A 16217-nucleotide genomic window follows, 5' to 3' on the forward strand; every position below is an offset into this window, starting at 1 on the left:
CAAGCTCTTAGGATTTCAGCAAGTCAGGCTTGCATTTGAAACATCATGCATATTTCAGTAAAATCCCAGAAAAATTCATTCTTTTTTTCCTATTTGAGAAACATTTATCTCTTCTATTCGGTTGTAAAAGTAGAAACCATTAGGGTTTTCACCTTAATTTCCATGCTCTGGAATAACCTTACTTTGAGAGTTTGATCAGAAAAATTCACTCAAGTACTCAAGAAAGTAGTGATAGCATGTACACAGGACTGATCCATGAATTCTATTTAGCCATGTTTATGGACCAAATGATGATTTTTCCCCTAGTAGTTTCCTCATAGAAAGGATTTTGTGTTTCCATATTGTATATTCCATTTAGATTTTCTTCTCTTTATAAGAGAGATAGATGGGTGGGGGTTGGTGGTTGAAATGATGGATCTTTCCAGTCTGAGAATGTTTTCACACCCTACAGTGCTAAACATTATGAATACAAAATCAAGTTGTCTTGTTCCCATCCTCTGAATGCTTCATCTTCCATTGTCTTTGAACTAGGAAACATTAGAGAAAGTTTAACCTGCAGGATAAATGCAACACTGAATTACAATATCTGGGCAAATACAGTTGAGCACATAAGGGGAATGTTGACATAATGTTACAATCAAGAATGTCTTATGGATGCTTCAGTAATTATTTGCAATCAAATACAAAACTGTCAGGTAATGAGAATCTGATTCAATTTGCTAGAGGTATTTAAGAATTCCTAGGGGGGGTGTAGTTGAAAATTTTATTTATTTTTTTTCTCCTCTTTTTTCTGTCTCTCAGTACATTATCACTTCAAGGTATGGCAGGTGAACGTTAAAGTGCAATATGTGTGTACAATACTGTAAAGTTTTCAACATCTGAAAAATAGAATACCCATAGGCAGCTCATTGAAGATGAAATTTCTGTCAGACACAGAAAATCCAATTCAGTTTTGTCATTGAGTCAATTTTTGTGTCCTTATTGATATAAAAAATTCATCTTAAACTAATGTAGGAATCTTTTATTTCTTGGAGGGCCATTGATATGCTTGTACAGAATGATGATTTTTATTTCTTAAAATTTTTTCATATATTAGAGTATAAAAATTAAACAAAATAGTTATATATAATGAAGTACTGATGATCTAATATATACTATATGTCTATAAATGTTAGGGCTTTTTTTAATAATGTTACTTCTATTAAATATTATAAAATTAGGAGCCCAGGAAAATTTTACCAAATTAAAGTTGAATATAATACTTTAATCTATCTCTAATTTCTTTATTTTCCTTTATGTTTACAAAAGATGTCAGTCAGAGGGAACTCTCCTATTATATTGGAGCCTTTGTTTAATTCCTGTTTTATGCATTCCAAGACAAGTATTCTAAAATGTGTACTAAGGAATTCATGAGCAAATAGTCCCACTCTTTGCAAGATTCTAATTTTTACCATTCTCCTTTTTCCCCCAAGCAATTTCTATATATGTTTCAGGTCTCAGCTCAAATGTGACTTTCCCAAACTCTCCTTCTTTTCATACCACTCATTTTGGAAATATATATTATGATGATTATTTTTATATGTCAACTTGGTTGACTATGGTTCCCAAATGCTTTGTCAAATTAGTCTAAATGTTGCTGTGACAGTATTTTAGAGACATGATTAACATTTATAATTAGTTGGTTTTAAGTAAAGATCATTACTCTAGATCAGGGGTCCTCAAACTATTGCCCGCGGGCCGCATGTGGCCCACCTAGGACATTTATCTGCCCTGTTGGGTGTTTTTGCCCCATTTGTTTTTTTTACTTCAAAAGAAGATATGTGCAATGTGCGTAGGAATTTGTTCACAGATTTTTTTTAAACTATAGTCCAGCACTCCAACGGGGCTAAGGGACAGTGAACTGGCCTCCTGTTTAAAAAGTTTGAGGACCCGTGCTCTAGATAATGTTGATGCCTTCATCAATAAATGGGAGGCCATAAAGGCAAAGCTGAGGTTTCTAAGATAAGAAGGAATTTATATGACATTTAGATATTGTCATATTTCCAGCATGCTAGATTTCCTTGTGACTTTCACAATCAAGAGAACAACTGTTTGAGCCTACCCTATGAATTTTATATTTTCCTTTAGCTACAATCCAGGGAGTCAACTAATAAACATCTACCACTGTCAACAACAAACTCACCACTTCTCCGTTAGTTTGCACAAAACACTGTTGCGTGTTGCTGTGATGTTAGAAGCTATGTCGCCTATATTTTAAATACTTTCTGAGTAACCACAGGTGAACACGTTTTAGCAGATCCTCTAGACCAGCGGTTCTCAACCTGTGGGTCATGACCCCTTTGGGGGTATACTGATTCATAACGGTAGCAAAATTACAGTAATGAAGTAGCAACAAAATAATTTTATGGTTGGAGGGAGTCACTACAACATGAGGAACTGTATGAAAGAGTGGCTGCATTAGGAAGGTTGAGAACCACTGCTCTAGACTAAGAGCAGACTATGTAAAGGATATAAGCCATCTGCTTCTGAGGGGATGACCTCAGAATAGAGTGCTGGAAGGTGGTGCCTCCATGTGGAAGGTACTCAAAATGCGACCCAGGAAAAGCTGCCTTCCCAAAGCAACGTCAACCATGCTCACATGGATAGAGGGAAAGTTTAGATCTCCATTTTCTGATGGGGTACAAATTCAAAGTAGAAAAAAAAGTTTTAAGATATCCTTTATTAAATAGAAACTTGGAATATACAAAGTATTAATCTGGAAAACTGGGAGTCATCAAAAATGAAATGGAACACATAAAGAACCATGTGTTAGGCATTAGTAAGTTGAAATGGACTGATATTGGCCATTTAAAATGAAACAGTTGTATGGCTTATCATAGCTGAAATTATAATTTCAAGAGCAATGGGGTCAAATTTATCTTGAGGAATAATATCTCACTATACATCTTGAAGTGCAATGTAATCTGTGATATTATAATATTTATATACATAAAAGAAAAATTGGTTAATAAAATATAATTCAAATCTATGCACCAATTACACTGAAGCTAGTGATGAAGAAATTGAACAAATTTGCCAAATTATTCAGTTTGATGTTGACCAAATATGCAATCAAGGTACATTGATAGTTATTGATGATTGAAATGTAAAGTTGGAAATGAAAAGGAAGGAACGTTAGTTGGACAATGTGGCCTTAGAAACAGAAACAAAGAAAAACCAACCAAACAGAAACAAAGTCAGAGACCCCACGGTAGAATTTCACAAGAGCAGCCACTTCTCCAGATCAATGCCTTTTCAACAAGGTAAAAAGCAACTGTACACACAAACCTTCCAGCTGTAGCCCACAGGATCAAGATGACCTAGTTGACAACATCTGTGGAAGGGATGATGAAGAAGCTAATGTGAGCGATCAGAATGATGCCAGGCACTGACTGTGGAACCAATTATCAGTGGCTCATATGTAAATTCAAGCTGAAGCTTAAAGTTTCAACATATCCACGAGAGCACAAAATACAAGTGGTCACAATGTGATAAACAGATAAAAGATTGTAGTTGTCAAGGAATTTCTCTTGCTTGCTTTTGCCAGCATGCTCATGGAAGCAGCAGCTGAGAAATCAAATGAGGCCTGCATTGGGCAGCTTGCTGCACAAAACTGTTGAAGAGCAAGGAGGTCCCAGAAAGGGCTAAAGTATACCTAACCCAAGGGATATTTTCAATTGCCTCACAAGCATGTGAAAGTTGGACAATGACTTAGACTGATCAAAGTATACATGATGAATTTGAATTACGGTTCTAGGGAAGAATAACTACTCAGTACTATTGACTGCCAGAAATATAAAAGATAAAGATGTGTCTTGGAAGGAACACAGATTGCTCCTTAAATGTAAGGCTGGCCAGACCTTGTCTCAGATATTTTGGACATGTTGTCAAGAGTGGCCAGATCCTGGAAAAGGACATCAGCCTCGCTGAAACCAAAGGGTGGTGAATGGAGGGAGGAGACTTGGCAGGTGATGAACTGATACAGTGGCTCCCATACGAGGCTCGAATATAGCAACAATTATGAATCGGATGCAGGAGAGGGCAATGTTCTTTCTGCTATACAGGGTCACTGTGAGTAGGAACTGATTCGATGGCAGCACCTAACGATAATAACATTTGTACAGTACTCCATAAGGATAGCAGCTAAATCTATTTCAATTGCCACTGATATAGTTGTGTGGGGGTTGACCTGTAACTTCAAGGTTGGCTGTTCAAACCCACCAGCTGCTCCAAGGGAGAAGGATGGCCTGTCCTAAAGATGGCCCATCTTGGGAGCCAACAGCAGTCGTAATTGACTAGATGGCAATGGCTTCGGTGGGTTTTGAACAATTTGATACAAGTTATTGACTGAATGTATATGTCCTAAGAATCTAGGCCATATTTATGCTAAAAAACTCTCACTAGTAAATGTGAGTATAGTTTGTATTATCACATCATTGAATATATTCATTCCTTATGAAACTGAATTAATTTACTTTTTATTCAACTTATCCTTAATTCTCCTTTTTCACATACAAACATATCTTATTTTTAAAAATGTTTAATAATATGCCAGATTTATAATTCCTTTGTGTGTCTAGATTATATAATTTCCTTTGTGTCCACATCATATATGAGGGAGCTTCATAAAATTAATGACAAAAATGTATTAGAAGCTAATATGCTTTTTCCATGTACTTTTTCAAGATTGTACATACAAAATATATATTATATATAACTTATCACTATATAATTATATATAAAGAAATATTTATAAATATATATTTATGTGTATATACAATCTTTGATCACATCTATAAGGAAAGAGAGAACTGGACTTATTATTTCTTAATTTTTATTCCACATTCACTAAAACTTGATAAAATAAAGGTAAGAGTCCACAATAATTGAAAATAAAAACAGCTTGAAAATAAAATTATGTACTTTTGGCAGGTATTATGACTTCACATTTTTCAAAATTCAAAGGAAACGCATGTCTTTTCTAATAGTGTTAGATATATAGTGTAATTTACTTGCTAAAACAGTAATGTTACAGGATTTCTCAAGTTTATATTTCTGAAAAGTATAATGTGCATGAAAATACAGCTGTCAGCCTTCTAAATTGGTTTACCAGTATATATTCAGTAACTAAGGATAGGTAAGTTATTTGAATGTATAATAGCATTTCAAACTATGAAGAATTCTTGAAAGAATATAGGTGAAATACACAGGTCTTAGCTTTTCTAATACTTAATTTGTTTATAGCATGTGTGAATCTCAGAATTTTACATGTATTTTACACATGCTATTAATTTCAATCTGTACAAAAACATGAAACAAACACTATTATTGATTCCATTACAGATGAGTATCCTACATCTCAAAAAAGACAGCTGGCTAATCTAAATGTAGTTAGCAAAAGATGAAGCCAGAGTTAAACCCTAGTTGTATTGGACTGTTTGCTTAACTGATGGTTCACTTTCCTCTTACTCTGCCATGCCTTCTGAAGGTTCATGATGGGTACAGTGTGACAACAGTGTTCTCTTTCCCCTAGTGATGGAAGGCAAGCCTTTTAGGTAAAGTACCTGCAGTGAAGACCAGGCTCTGTAGTTTATCGCTTATGTGCAAGAGGAAGCAAATCATTGAGTCCCTCAGCAGATCAGATTCCTCTGAAAAAGATGGTACATAGGGCCTAATACAAAGATTTTTGTGACCAACGAATAACTTAATGTAATTAGGCTGTACAGAATAGGCAGTTCAGCTTTCTGTTGTATGTCAGGTTGCTATGAGTCAGAATCGGCTTCCTGGCATCTAACAATAATAACAACAGGTGGTGGGTGCTTGGCCAATGCTACATTTAAAGTTTACATGAACATCAAGTGGTCCTATGACAATTATTCATGGTCAAGATAATAAGGCATAGAATTAAAAACAAAAAGATCTATTTGCAATTAATTACAGATTCTTGTCTACAAAACAATTCTTAAGTATGGATCCATGAAATGCTTATTGCATCATTTACTTGTCCATAAATTGTTCTAGAATTTTCACTGTACTGTAAGTATACAAATGTACACTCTGATATCAAAATAAATTATACACACAAGCACACCTACACACTACATGTACGTCTGTATGGAAATGGTTGTGTTTTCGTAAATATGGCTCACATGTAATAAAACCTTTAAGAGATATAGCTAGTAAAAAGTTAAGATAGCAAGATATTATTTTACAGTTTTCAAATTACATTCATATATGTAATTTTAATCTTTATGACATTTTAATAAAATATATTCAGTGAAAAGCTAAAGTGTTATCTAGATATTAATTTTTAAAAACTGGAAAAATTGACATTTACACATCAATTTTTCCTCATTTGTATCTTTTAGTTTGAGTTTTAATAAAATCCTCTGATATCATCCAAGTTTTAATACTCTTGGCATAATAGTTTGGGAATGTTGCATTATAAGATCTCCCTTGGCAATTATCTTAATTTCCAGAAATAGTGTCAGCAATGAACCGAACTTCAATGCCATTGCTGAAATTTAATCATGTCACATTTAAACACCCTGGAGGAATGCAGAGGGCTATTGTGGGCCACTGAGCTCCATAAAAGAAAACCATCCTAGTTATTTTTAGATTGGTTAACAGAAGTGCTATCAATTGCCATTGTACTTACTCTAGCTTAAAAACCTTGTTCTGTTAAATTTGCATGGCCAAGCGTATCTGTTCTTAGGAGGATCATTTTCTCAATCCAGTTCATCAGAAATTTTATTTCAAGCAGCTTATGAAAATCTCTATCTGAACACTTGAGTTTATATCACTTAAAATCAACAAGGGGATTTAAATTAGGACTGTACTTAAAAGAATTGCTGTAATACTGTAATGAGCATTATGGGAGCATCTGAATGATTTTCACATATCAATCAAAAGCAACTTCAATTAATAATCAAATGTAATTAAAGCATTTCCCTATAATGAAGAAGTGAAAATAAAACAAAACATAATTGAGATCTGCCAAAGTAAAAAATAAGTCAGAGGTATAAAATTTGGAAATCTAAACCAAAATCATTTAAATTAGATGTATTAGCCTATTTATAAATATAATTCCAATAATTAGTTACTGGAAAATTTTAATCTATTTTGTAAATTATTAAAATATTTGTTGTTAATATTGAAATAATGATATTGCTATTGAATATGCACACTATGTTAATTTATATAATAAAAATTATTGCCACACAATTAAGGATTATGCCATAATAGACAGTGATAGATACAAATTCTCATTTCTCATAAGTAAAATACTTCAAAGCTATATTAATTAAATATATGTATTATAATAAGGAGTTCACATTAAAGCAATATGTCTGTAAAATGTTTTATTTATGATTTTTAGACAATGAATAAATACATATGTGTATATATAAACTTTTAAAAGATCATTAGTATCAAAATATTTCCTTTTATCATACTGGTGGATCATTGTAGGATATTTCTTAAAATTAAAAGTCAGGAAAACCAACATTAAGACAGTAAGAGGTTAATATTTGAAGAGAAATATTTGTTTTTGATGAAGTAGAAATATATCAATATTAATCTATCTATCCCCAGTAAAACATATCTTAGAAATTGCCATTTGAAGACTTGTTAGCTTCCAGCATTAGAGCAGCCCTCAAGCCATCACTGGTCAATAAACAGGCAGCCAAGAGTGTCACATCACAGCATTACTATACATTTGTTGGTTTCTTTAAACAGATGAGAACAAAACAAGTGATATAAGCCAAATTACCTAGAAATCCACATGTACAAGTGGCCTCAAAAGATAAAAGATCTCCCTAAGGCTTTCTTATTTTGATCTTTATCTAGTGAAAGAAAAATGTGCTAAGTGAATTGCGGCTAATGTGCTAGAGACCTGGTCTGTTATAAGGGCAAAGGAGGCTGTAGGATTGCTGGTTGCTGTTTATAAGCCACCAGCTTGGTGTCTGACTCAAAGCAGCCCTGTGCATGCCAAAAGGAAACTCTGTGTGGTCCTGGGCCATCCCCACAATTGTCATGTTTGATCCTGTTGTTGCAGCCTTGCCTCAAGTGACTTCCTCTTTTTCTTTTGGACCCATTTTGTCTTAGGTGATTATGCCTGGAGGGTGAGCATCACAGAATGCCAGTTTGTTAGAATAAAGCATTCTTGCATTGAGGGAAGGTATGAGCAGAGACCCAAAGTCTGTCAACTACCTCAGTGTATTGCCGTATAAATATATGTACCTAGGCCAATACCACTATATTTATGAATTAATGTATTTATATATGCATACACCTATGCTTATACCTCTATTCATAGCTTGATCCTAAATATTTCCTCTGTTTCCGTTTACCTTCCTCCTGCCCCATCATCACACTCTCCCTACTTCTGCCTCTTAGTAATTCCTCTCAGCCAGATGCTGTTGCTCCAACACCCCCAGAGTCTTTAAGTCCTCATTCTTGTTGAGTTTAATTCCCTAGTTGTTCCTCTGCCTATCGTGTTATCCACAACTCTCTTTTTCTTTGCCTTCGTATTTTACCAAGCATAATGTCCTTTTCCAGGGACTTGCTTGTCTTTCCTGATAACATGTCCAAAGTATGTGAGACAAATTCTCACCATCCTAGCCTTTAAGGAGCATTCTGGCTGTACTTCTTCCAGGACAGTTTTGTTTGCTCTCCTGACAGGCTGTGGTACGTTAAATAAATATTCTCTGCCAGCACTATAATTTCAGTGCATGGATGCAGCTTTGGTCATCTTTGTTCTGAGTTCAGCTTGCACATATGAGCCAATTGAAAATGATAAGACAGGTGAAGAATTACTTGTTACTAGCTGAAGACATTGAGAGACATAGGATATAATTCTTACATGTGCAGAACGCATGGGTACTAGGTTCGTTTTTCCACTCCTCAAATCATTGAGCACTTTGTTGTAGCCAACAACATAGAAGCAATTGTGGGGAAAACAGTAAAATCTCCACCCTCAAGGAGGTTGTATTCAGTAGGGAGAAGATTAAATGAACAAGATTTAGAATATGTCAGTACGTAAAAGTAGACTATTGTAAGGAGAAAAATAAAAATGTTGATGTTGGGAAGCAGTTGGAGGCCAGGGACAGTGGAACTGAGAAGATGTCTGTTATGGAAGGCAGGCTGCCCTCAGAAGGATTTTCACAGAAAAGGGGAAACGGAAAAGGAAGCCCTCTGGGGCAAACATGCTTAGTGGATGCAGGGACCACCCCGACGTCAGCAGGGCTGTAGCGGTACATAGGAAAGGGGGACCTGCTCAGGGAAGAGCCCTGGTGGTGCAGTGGTTTTGCTTGGGGTGCGATCCCTATGGTTGGCAGTTCGAAACTCCATTGGAGAAAGACTGTCCTTTCTATTTCAGTAAAGTTACTGTCTCTGAACCCCACAGGGTGTCTCTGTGAGTCGGCGTGGACTCAGCGGCCTTGAGTGAATGAACTCAGGGAGGGAGAGAATAGGGTTCAAGCCCAGGCAGGTCCCTCAAAACCTGAGAACATTTGGAGGCGTGTTTCACATCAGGTGCATTAAGAAATGAGTTGGCACTTTTGAACTGTGAAACGATGGACTCTAAAGTATGTTTTCACAAGGTCACTGTGGCAGCTGAGCAGGGGCCTGAAAGGCACTCACTTGGAATAAGAGAATCACGGCCCTCAAATACAATGGTTAACCTACTGTGATCGCAATCGTCAGCCAATTTGGGGCACCTAGGTCTATGTGATGTCCACCCCAACTTAATTAATTTCACTCTGATTAGAGTTGTGACCACCTATCACTGGCAGATGCTACAACTACCTTTCCACCTGAGGAAATGGAAGGTGTCAGTGTGTTAGCACGCTGCTTCTTTCAGCAAATTTTCTGAAGTCTCTAAGCAATCACTGGAAAGTATATAAAAAACAAACAAACAAACACATTCCAAGAAAGTTAACAATGGGGAAAATAATCAATATATCTATTTTATAAATCCTTATAGTTTCATAAAAAAAACTAAATAATACCCCCCAAAATAAGTTGTAGAATGTACCCTACGTGACAATTTTTGCCTCTTTGTGAGGACACAGGGATGAACACTACTAGATTGTTAGAGCATGTAACAGTTTAAGGGACTCAACGATATGGAAACATGGTGCCAGCCACCTCTCACATTTACGTACAATGAGAAATGTGAACTTCAATATACTCCTCTGTATGTGGGCACACTCTACTTGCAATTTATCTCTTTGTATCTACCTACATATCTATGTACTATGCATCCATGTGTCGCATGTGTATTTATGGATCTATCGATGCGCTTCTCTATTCACCCACACATGTGGTACGGTCACATCACTCCTTAGCCACAGCCTTTGTAACTCCCACCAATGACTGAGTGGGAGCATGCACATAGGTATAGAGAACTCTTGTTTGTGAACTGGACAGTTTTGCCATTCCACTGGGTAAAAAGTGAAACAATTGAGAAGTAGGACTGGAGAATCCATGGCTACCAATACAGAAGAGCCAGAAATAAAGTGCATCTGAGAACCTTGAGTGAAGTGACAGAGAAGCAATGCGGAGAAAGTGAGACAGAGTGGTGAACTTCCCACTCCGCTGAATTAGTAAAGCTGCGTCGCTGTGGAGAGGACCATTTATCAATGGCTGAGGAGCTTGGGAAGACTCAAGGGGCTGTGCAACTGAGGGGTAAGGCTGGAGAAACATGCCTGCCAGCATGGTTGAGAAGAGGGGCTCTAGACAAAAGAACAGTATCTCTAACATTTTAACCTGACTTGAAACCTATTACCTTCCTTTCGGTTGTTGTTCTAAAGTACCCTCGGTCATTCTCACCCATAGCAACCCCATGCACAACAGCGTGAAGTCACTGTCCTCACAGTTACCTGGGCCTGAGCCCTCTGGCAGCCACTGTCAATCCGCCTTCTCCTCACTGCTCTTCCACTTTACCAAGCACAGTGTCCTTCTCCAGGGGCTCAGCTCTCTAGACAACATGCCCGAAGTATGTAAGCTGATGCCTTACCATGCTTGCCTCTCGGCCCCTCTGGCCATATTCTTCCAAGACAGATTTGTTTGCCCTCTTGATGGTCCATGATACGTTCAATATTCTTCCCAGCATCACAATTCAAATGCATCAATTGTTGTACGGCCTCCCTTGTTCACTGTCCAACTTTCACATGCGCATGAGGCAATGGAGAATACCATGGATTGGGTGGGTGCTGCTTAGTCCTCAAAGCATCATCTCTGCTTGTCAGTATCTAAAAAGATCTTACAGCAGCTGTTCCTAAGGCAACGCATCCTTTGATCTCCTGACTGCTGCTTCCATGAGCATTGATTTTGGATACAAGAAAGACAAAATCTTTGACAACTTCAAATGTTTCTCCATTTATCAGGAGGTTTCCTACTGGTCCAGTTGTGAGGAGTTGGGTCTTCTTTACATTGAGTTGTCATCCACAGTGAAGGCTGCAGCCCTTGATCTTCATCAGCAAGTGCTTCCAGGCCTCCTCACTTCCAGCCAGCAAGGCTGTGTCATCTCTGTAACTGAAGTTGTTTATAAGCCTCCTCCCATCCTGATGCCATGATTTTCTTCATATAATCCAGTTTCTCTGATGATTTTCTCAGCACAGAGATTGAGTAAGGATGGTGAAAGGATGCAACCTTCACATACACCTTTCATGATTGTAAACCATGTGCTCCATTTCCGTTTTGACTGCTTCCCCGACAGACCTCGTAACTGTGAATAATGTCTATAAATTCTGTTTGGGCTCTCAATGGATTAGTAAAATCAGCAGAGAAGTATAATGCTTTGGGAGGGACTGGTAATGGCAGCACAGGGTGAAGGAAGTTGGAGGGTGAATTCATGCTTTCTCCTTGTGAGAACTGGTTGGTGTGTTCTCCCTGCTGAAGCTGGAGGGAGTCAGAGGGGCCTTCACACCACTGTTCCCACCTACCTCTCTGTCTCGTTTCTCTATATCAGTAAATCAAGAGAGGGGCTCAAGGGGCCTACATTAAAAAAAAGAACACAGATATGGCAAAAATCACTAGGCACAAACTGATGACAATGAGAACTTCCTTGTAAAGGCCTTTTCATAATCAAATAGACTTCATTCTTCCGAGGAGATTCTAAAATGCGATGACCCCAGCAGAAGTTTGGGATGGGAGATGGGTCGGCTTCAGGCTTAGGTTTCAGCATCTGACATATCAGATAGGCTTCCTTTTATTTTTTACATGTATACGTTTAATCGGCTGTGTCCAGTTGCTGCGGCATCGACATAAAGAACTAGGAAATAATTCCCTCACGCATGGCCTTGTTAGCGCTCTGAAAGCTCCCTCCCTCCCCATCCCATTAACTCTGACTTCAATGTTTCGGGTCTCACGTCCCCACATGGCTAATCCCATCTACCAGGAAAACGTCGAACACTGAGCTTGCCGTAAGGTCATTCAGCAGCTGGGGCTTGTCTCCCTCAGAGCGGCGCTCCTCCTTAAACAGGGTTCTGAAGGCAGGTCCTCTACACAGAGTATATTTTAGGTGAATGGTCAGAGAGCGCTTTCCAATTGTTCTCTTATATGGAGCCCTTGGTGGCCCCAGGAGCCTTCTCTGTGTCTACAAATCCCTCTATCTAGCCATGGGTATAAGCTGTGCCAAGACTAAGATTTGCTCAGGAGGCATTCCAGCTAACTTAAAAATCCTGCCTTTGCTGCATAGATATCACATATCCGCTGCAATCTATTTTTGTTCTTTCTCAGATTAATAACATATTCATTTAGAATATCTTGTGCGTACGTACAGCCAACTTCAAGTCTTAGGAGCTTAAGAGAGGAGGGATGTGGGTGCTTCTCCCGGGGCTGCCAGTACACCGTTAGCAGGATGGCCAGAGACACGCTGAGCTCACATGAGCTTTACTACTGGTCCATAGGGGTTGGTTTGAATCTTGTTTGGTTCAGCCTGGGTTTTGTTTTTCTAGGGAGGGGTGTGCATTCTGTCTTCATTATAAATCTCTTAGACACATTTTCCTATCACGACATCCATGATTTGGAGTCCTTACTTTCTCAGGCTTCCACAAAGATAAATATAATAATGTGCAAAACTTATCCTCACGTGTGGGTCCTTCCAACATGCACCCTCCTTTTTACTTGAGATAGAGAATATATCTGGTGATAGTGCCCAATATGTATTGTCAGAAACAGAGTAAACATTTTGACAGTAGAAGTCTACCTCACATATATATTCAAAGTCAAAAATAGGTTTTATAGGAGGAGGAGATTTGGATCTCTGGGGAGTATTGTCCTGACTTCAAATCTCAGCATGGCTACTCCAGTTCACATTGAGTACTAGGTAAGAGGTATCCTGGAAAATATGTACAGCAGTAACGTGAGTAACAAACATGAAATGTGTTTTTCCAATCACTTGCGTACTTCACGAGGACAAGTTATTAATTTAACCACTTTCACAATGAATAAAGGCTGTAGCAATAAAATGTACTTAAATACTTACTGTATTGACAATTTCTTCCCATGAATTCGCCTGGGCATTCACAGGAATAGTTCGCAACAAGATCTGTGCATATTCCACCGTTTCTGCAAGGCGAAGCTTCACATTCATTTATGTCTGACAGAAAGAGAAAAGAGAAGGGTGATTTTTATTAAAATAGTTGATTACATGTTGTAGGGTTTGGGGCAATTAAAGGACGACCTAAGAAATGCTCTGTGTGTTTGTGTCTCAAGTCAATAATACAGATGCTAGTTGTCATGGATTGACTTGCAAACCACTTCCTCCAAAATAAATAAATAGATAAACAATGGGTCAGCTTGACTGAGCCATGATTCTAAGTAGTCGGGCTATCATATAATGATGTAATCATCCCCATGGTCTGATCTGATGTAAACACTCATTCAATTATAAAGGACTTGTGATGAGATGCTTACCCGTAACCAGATGTAATGCAATGTATGGTGGGTTTCCCTGGGGTATGAACTGCATTGCCCTTTTTTCTTACAGTAGAAAGCAGGAGAGGGAAGCAAGTCGAGAAAGAGAGAAAGACAGATCTTACTACCACCAACAAAAGAGAATGTCTTAGACCTTCAATCCCTGATCTAAGAACTTAGATCCAGGGGCCCAAGACTGATGCCAAGATACATAGAGATCTCCAAGAAATATTAGGCCCAGAGAAACTGACAGGAAGATAAGAACCTTGGAGAATCAACAGAGAGAGAATGCTTTGCCCTAGAAGTGGTGCTGTGACTATAGACTTCTAGCCACTTAAATTGTGGAAGAATGTAGTTCTGCTTGTTGAAGTCATAGACTTGTGATATAACTGTTATGACACCTGATAACTAAGACACTAGTTAAAATGATTTGTTAGCAATAAAATTAAATCAAATTCAAATGGTTTGAGAATCCAGATGAAAGTCCAACAGAAAGACCAAAATCACTCTCCCATTTCTGAAAATAGAACAGTTTGGGGAAATATTTAGTGTATCCATAGAATTAAATCAAACAAATTAACACTGATAGAGAGAGGAATTTCTCTCACTTACAAGACCTGCAACCTTCCCTGCAGCAATAACTGCCAATTAACACTGTCTCGTTCCATCTTAATTCATTAAAATTCTGACAGAGATGTTTTAGTTTCTAAATAGTTCGCCTTTGATGAATGCTATGAGAAGCAAATTAGAGGTAATAGCTACAGCTCGTTACATGCAAAGTATAATAAATGCAAATGATGATCACTTCCTAATCTCATTCAAGTGTTTCTAAAGTTAGGATGACTAAAGGGACTTACCTTTGATAGATCATTATTATACCTGATGTAAAAGCAGATGAAATATAAAACATTTAGAAAGTTATCCCAATTTCCATATTAATTTTGTACAACAGGGACCAGGAAGGTGCTTTTGAGCAGAGAAATAAATAAATAGATAATGACGAATCCAGTCAACCACCACTCATTGTCAGCTCGTTGTCCTGTGGTGGCTTGCATGTGGCTGCAGTGCGGGCAGGTATGCCACCAGCATTTCAGAAGCTCCTGACTCGTGGCACCCTACATGGGGTTTTAGGCAGCAAACAGCTTCACCTTTCTCCCAGGAAGGGGCTAGATGACTTTGAACAGCCACTCTTGAGGCGTGTAGTCCCAATTTACCCAACAGTGCCACCACCACAGCGCCTGGGGAGGCAAGTCAAATTCAAATGCATTGCCAAGTCAATTCCAATTCATATAAAACAAAAGAGAACTTCCCTGTGGGTTTTCATAGGAGTAGAAAGCGCATTCTTTCTTTCCAGGTTTAGAACCGCTGGCCTTGTGCATAGGAGCCCAGTGAGCAGTGCAGGGCTACTGTGGAAGGCAATGAGTGTCCAGTAAGTATTTCTTGCAAGGCCTTCTCCTAAAAGAGTTCTAATTACAGGGAGCACAGTTTAAAAAAAACAAAAAAAATCTCACTTTTCTTTATTTTGAATGTATAACTGATCTTCAGATTCACTACAATGTGTCAAAAAGTATTCACAAAGTTCTGGGCTCTCATAGTGCTCACAGAAATATTATTCTTAACGTATCTCCAAATATCAAACTAGAAAAATACCTTAAAAATACAAAATAAAACAATTCTGTCCTTTCTTACCATCTCTTTTGTCTACAGAGGATTGTCTCCTGAAAGTAGAGTTGGTATTATCTCATTCAAAATACAGTGTAGAAACTATAGTTTCAATTTCCTTATGCAGGTAATGATTTTGTACTTAAAAGGGATCTTTTCTAATATGTCAACTGTGGTAGTTGCATAATCTGTTGTCAATTTGAGAGTTAAGAGTGAATGGGGTGGAGTTTAACCTGTCCATCAGGTTGCAGCTTGTTGATCTCATTTGGAGGTGCTAAGGAGATAAATGGCTCCCTGGATGTGGGACAATCACTCATTCCCTGGGAAACATTACTGAGCAGGAGCCTGATGGAGCTACGCTGATGCAGCAAGAGCCCTGGGAGCTGGAGGAGCTACATGGAGACCCCTGCCAGCGCTGAGATGCTAATACCGCCACTGGATCTACAAGACTTTCCACCCACTGGCCTGTGATCTTCCTGCATTTGGCATTATTGCATGGCTGCGTGAGTCAAAAGAGGAATTTATGAACTAGTATTGGACATATGAGCTGATATTGGACTTACGGACTTGATCTGAACTGGTTTGGGATGTTT

General features: G+C 38.1%; 1 protein-coding gene across 1 annotated transcript in view; it reads right to left on the reverse strand.

The window, feature by feature from the left end:
* EDIL3 (EGF like repeats and discoidin domains 3) overlaps positions 1-16217 on the reverse strand; it is a 401517-nt gene that overhangs the window by 245050 nt on the left and 140250 nt on the right. Inside the window, exon 5 of the mRNA XM_075542664.1 lies at positions 13532-13645. Coding sequence (XP_075398779.1) covers positions 13532-13645 — 114 coding nt within the window. The remainder of the gene's footprint in view (positions 1-13531; positions 13646-16217) is intronic.

This window comes from Tenrec ecaudatus, chromosome 2 (genome assembly GCF_050624435.1).
Source record: "Tenrec ecaudatus isolate mTenEca1 chromosome 2, mTenEca1.hap1, whole genome shotgun sequence".
Classification (NCBI taxonomy): domain Eukaryota; kingdom Metazoa; phylum Chordata; class Mammalia; order Afrosoricida; family Tenrecidae; genus Tenrec; species Tenrec ecaudatus.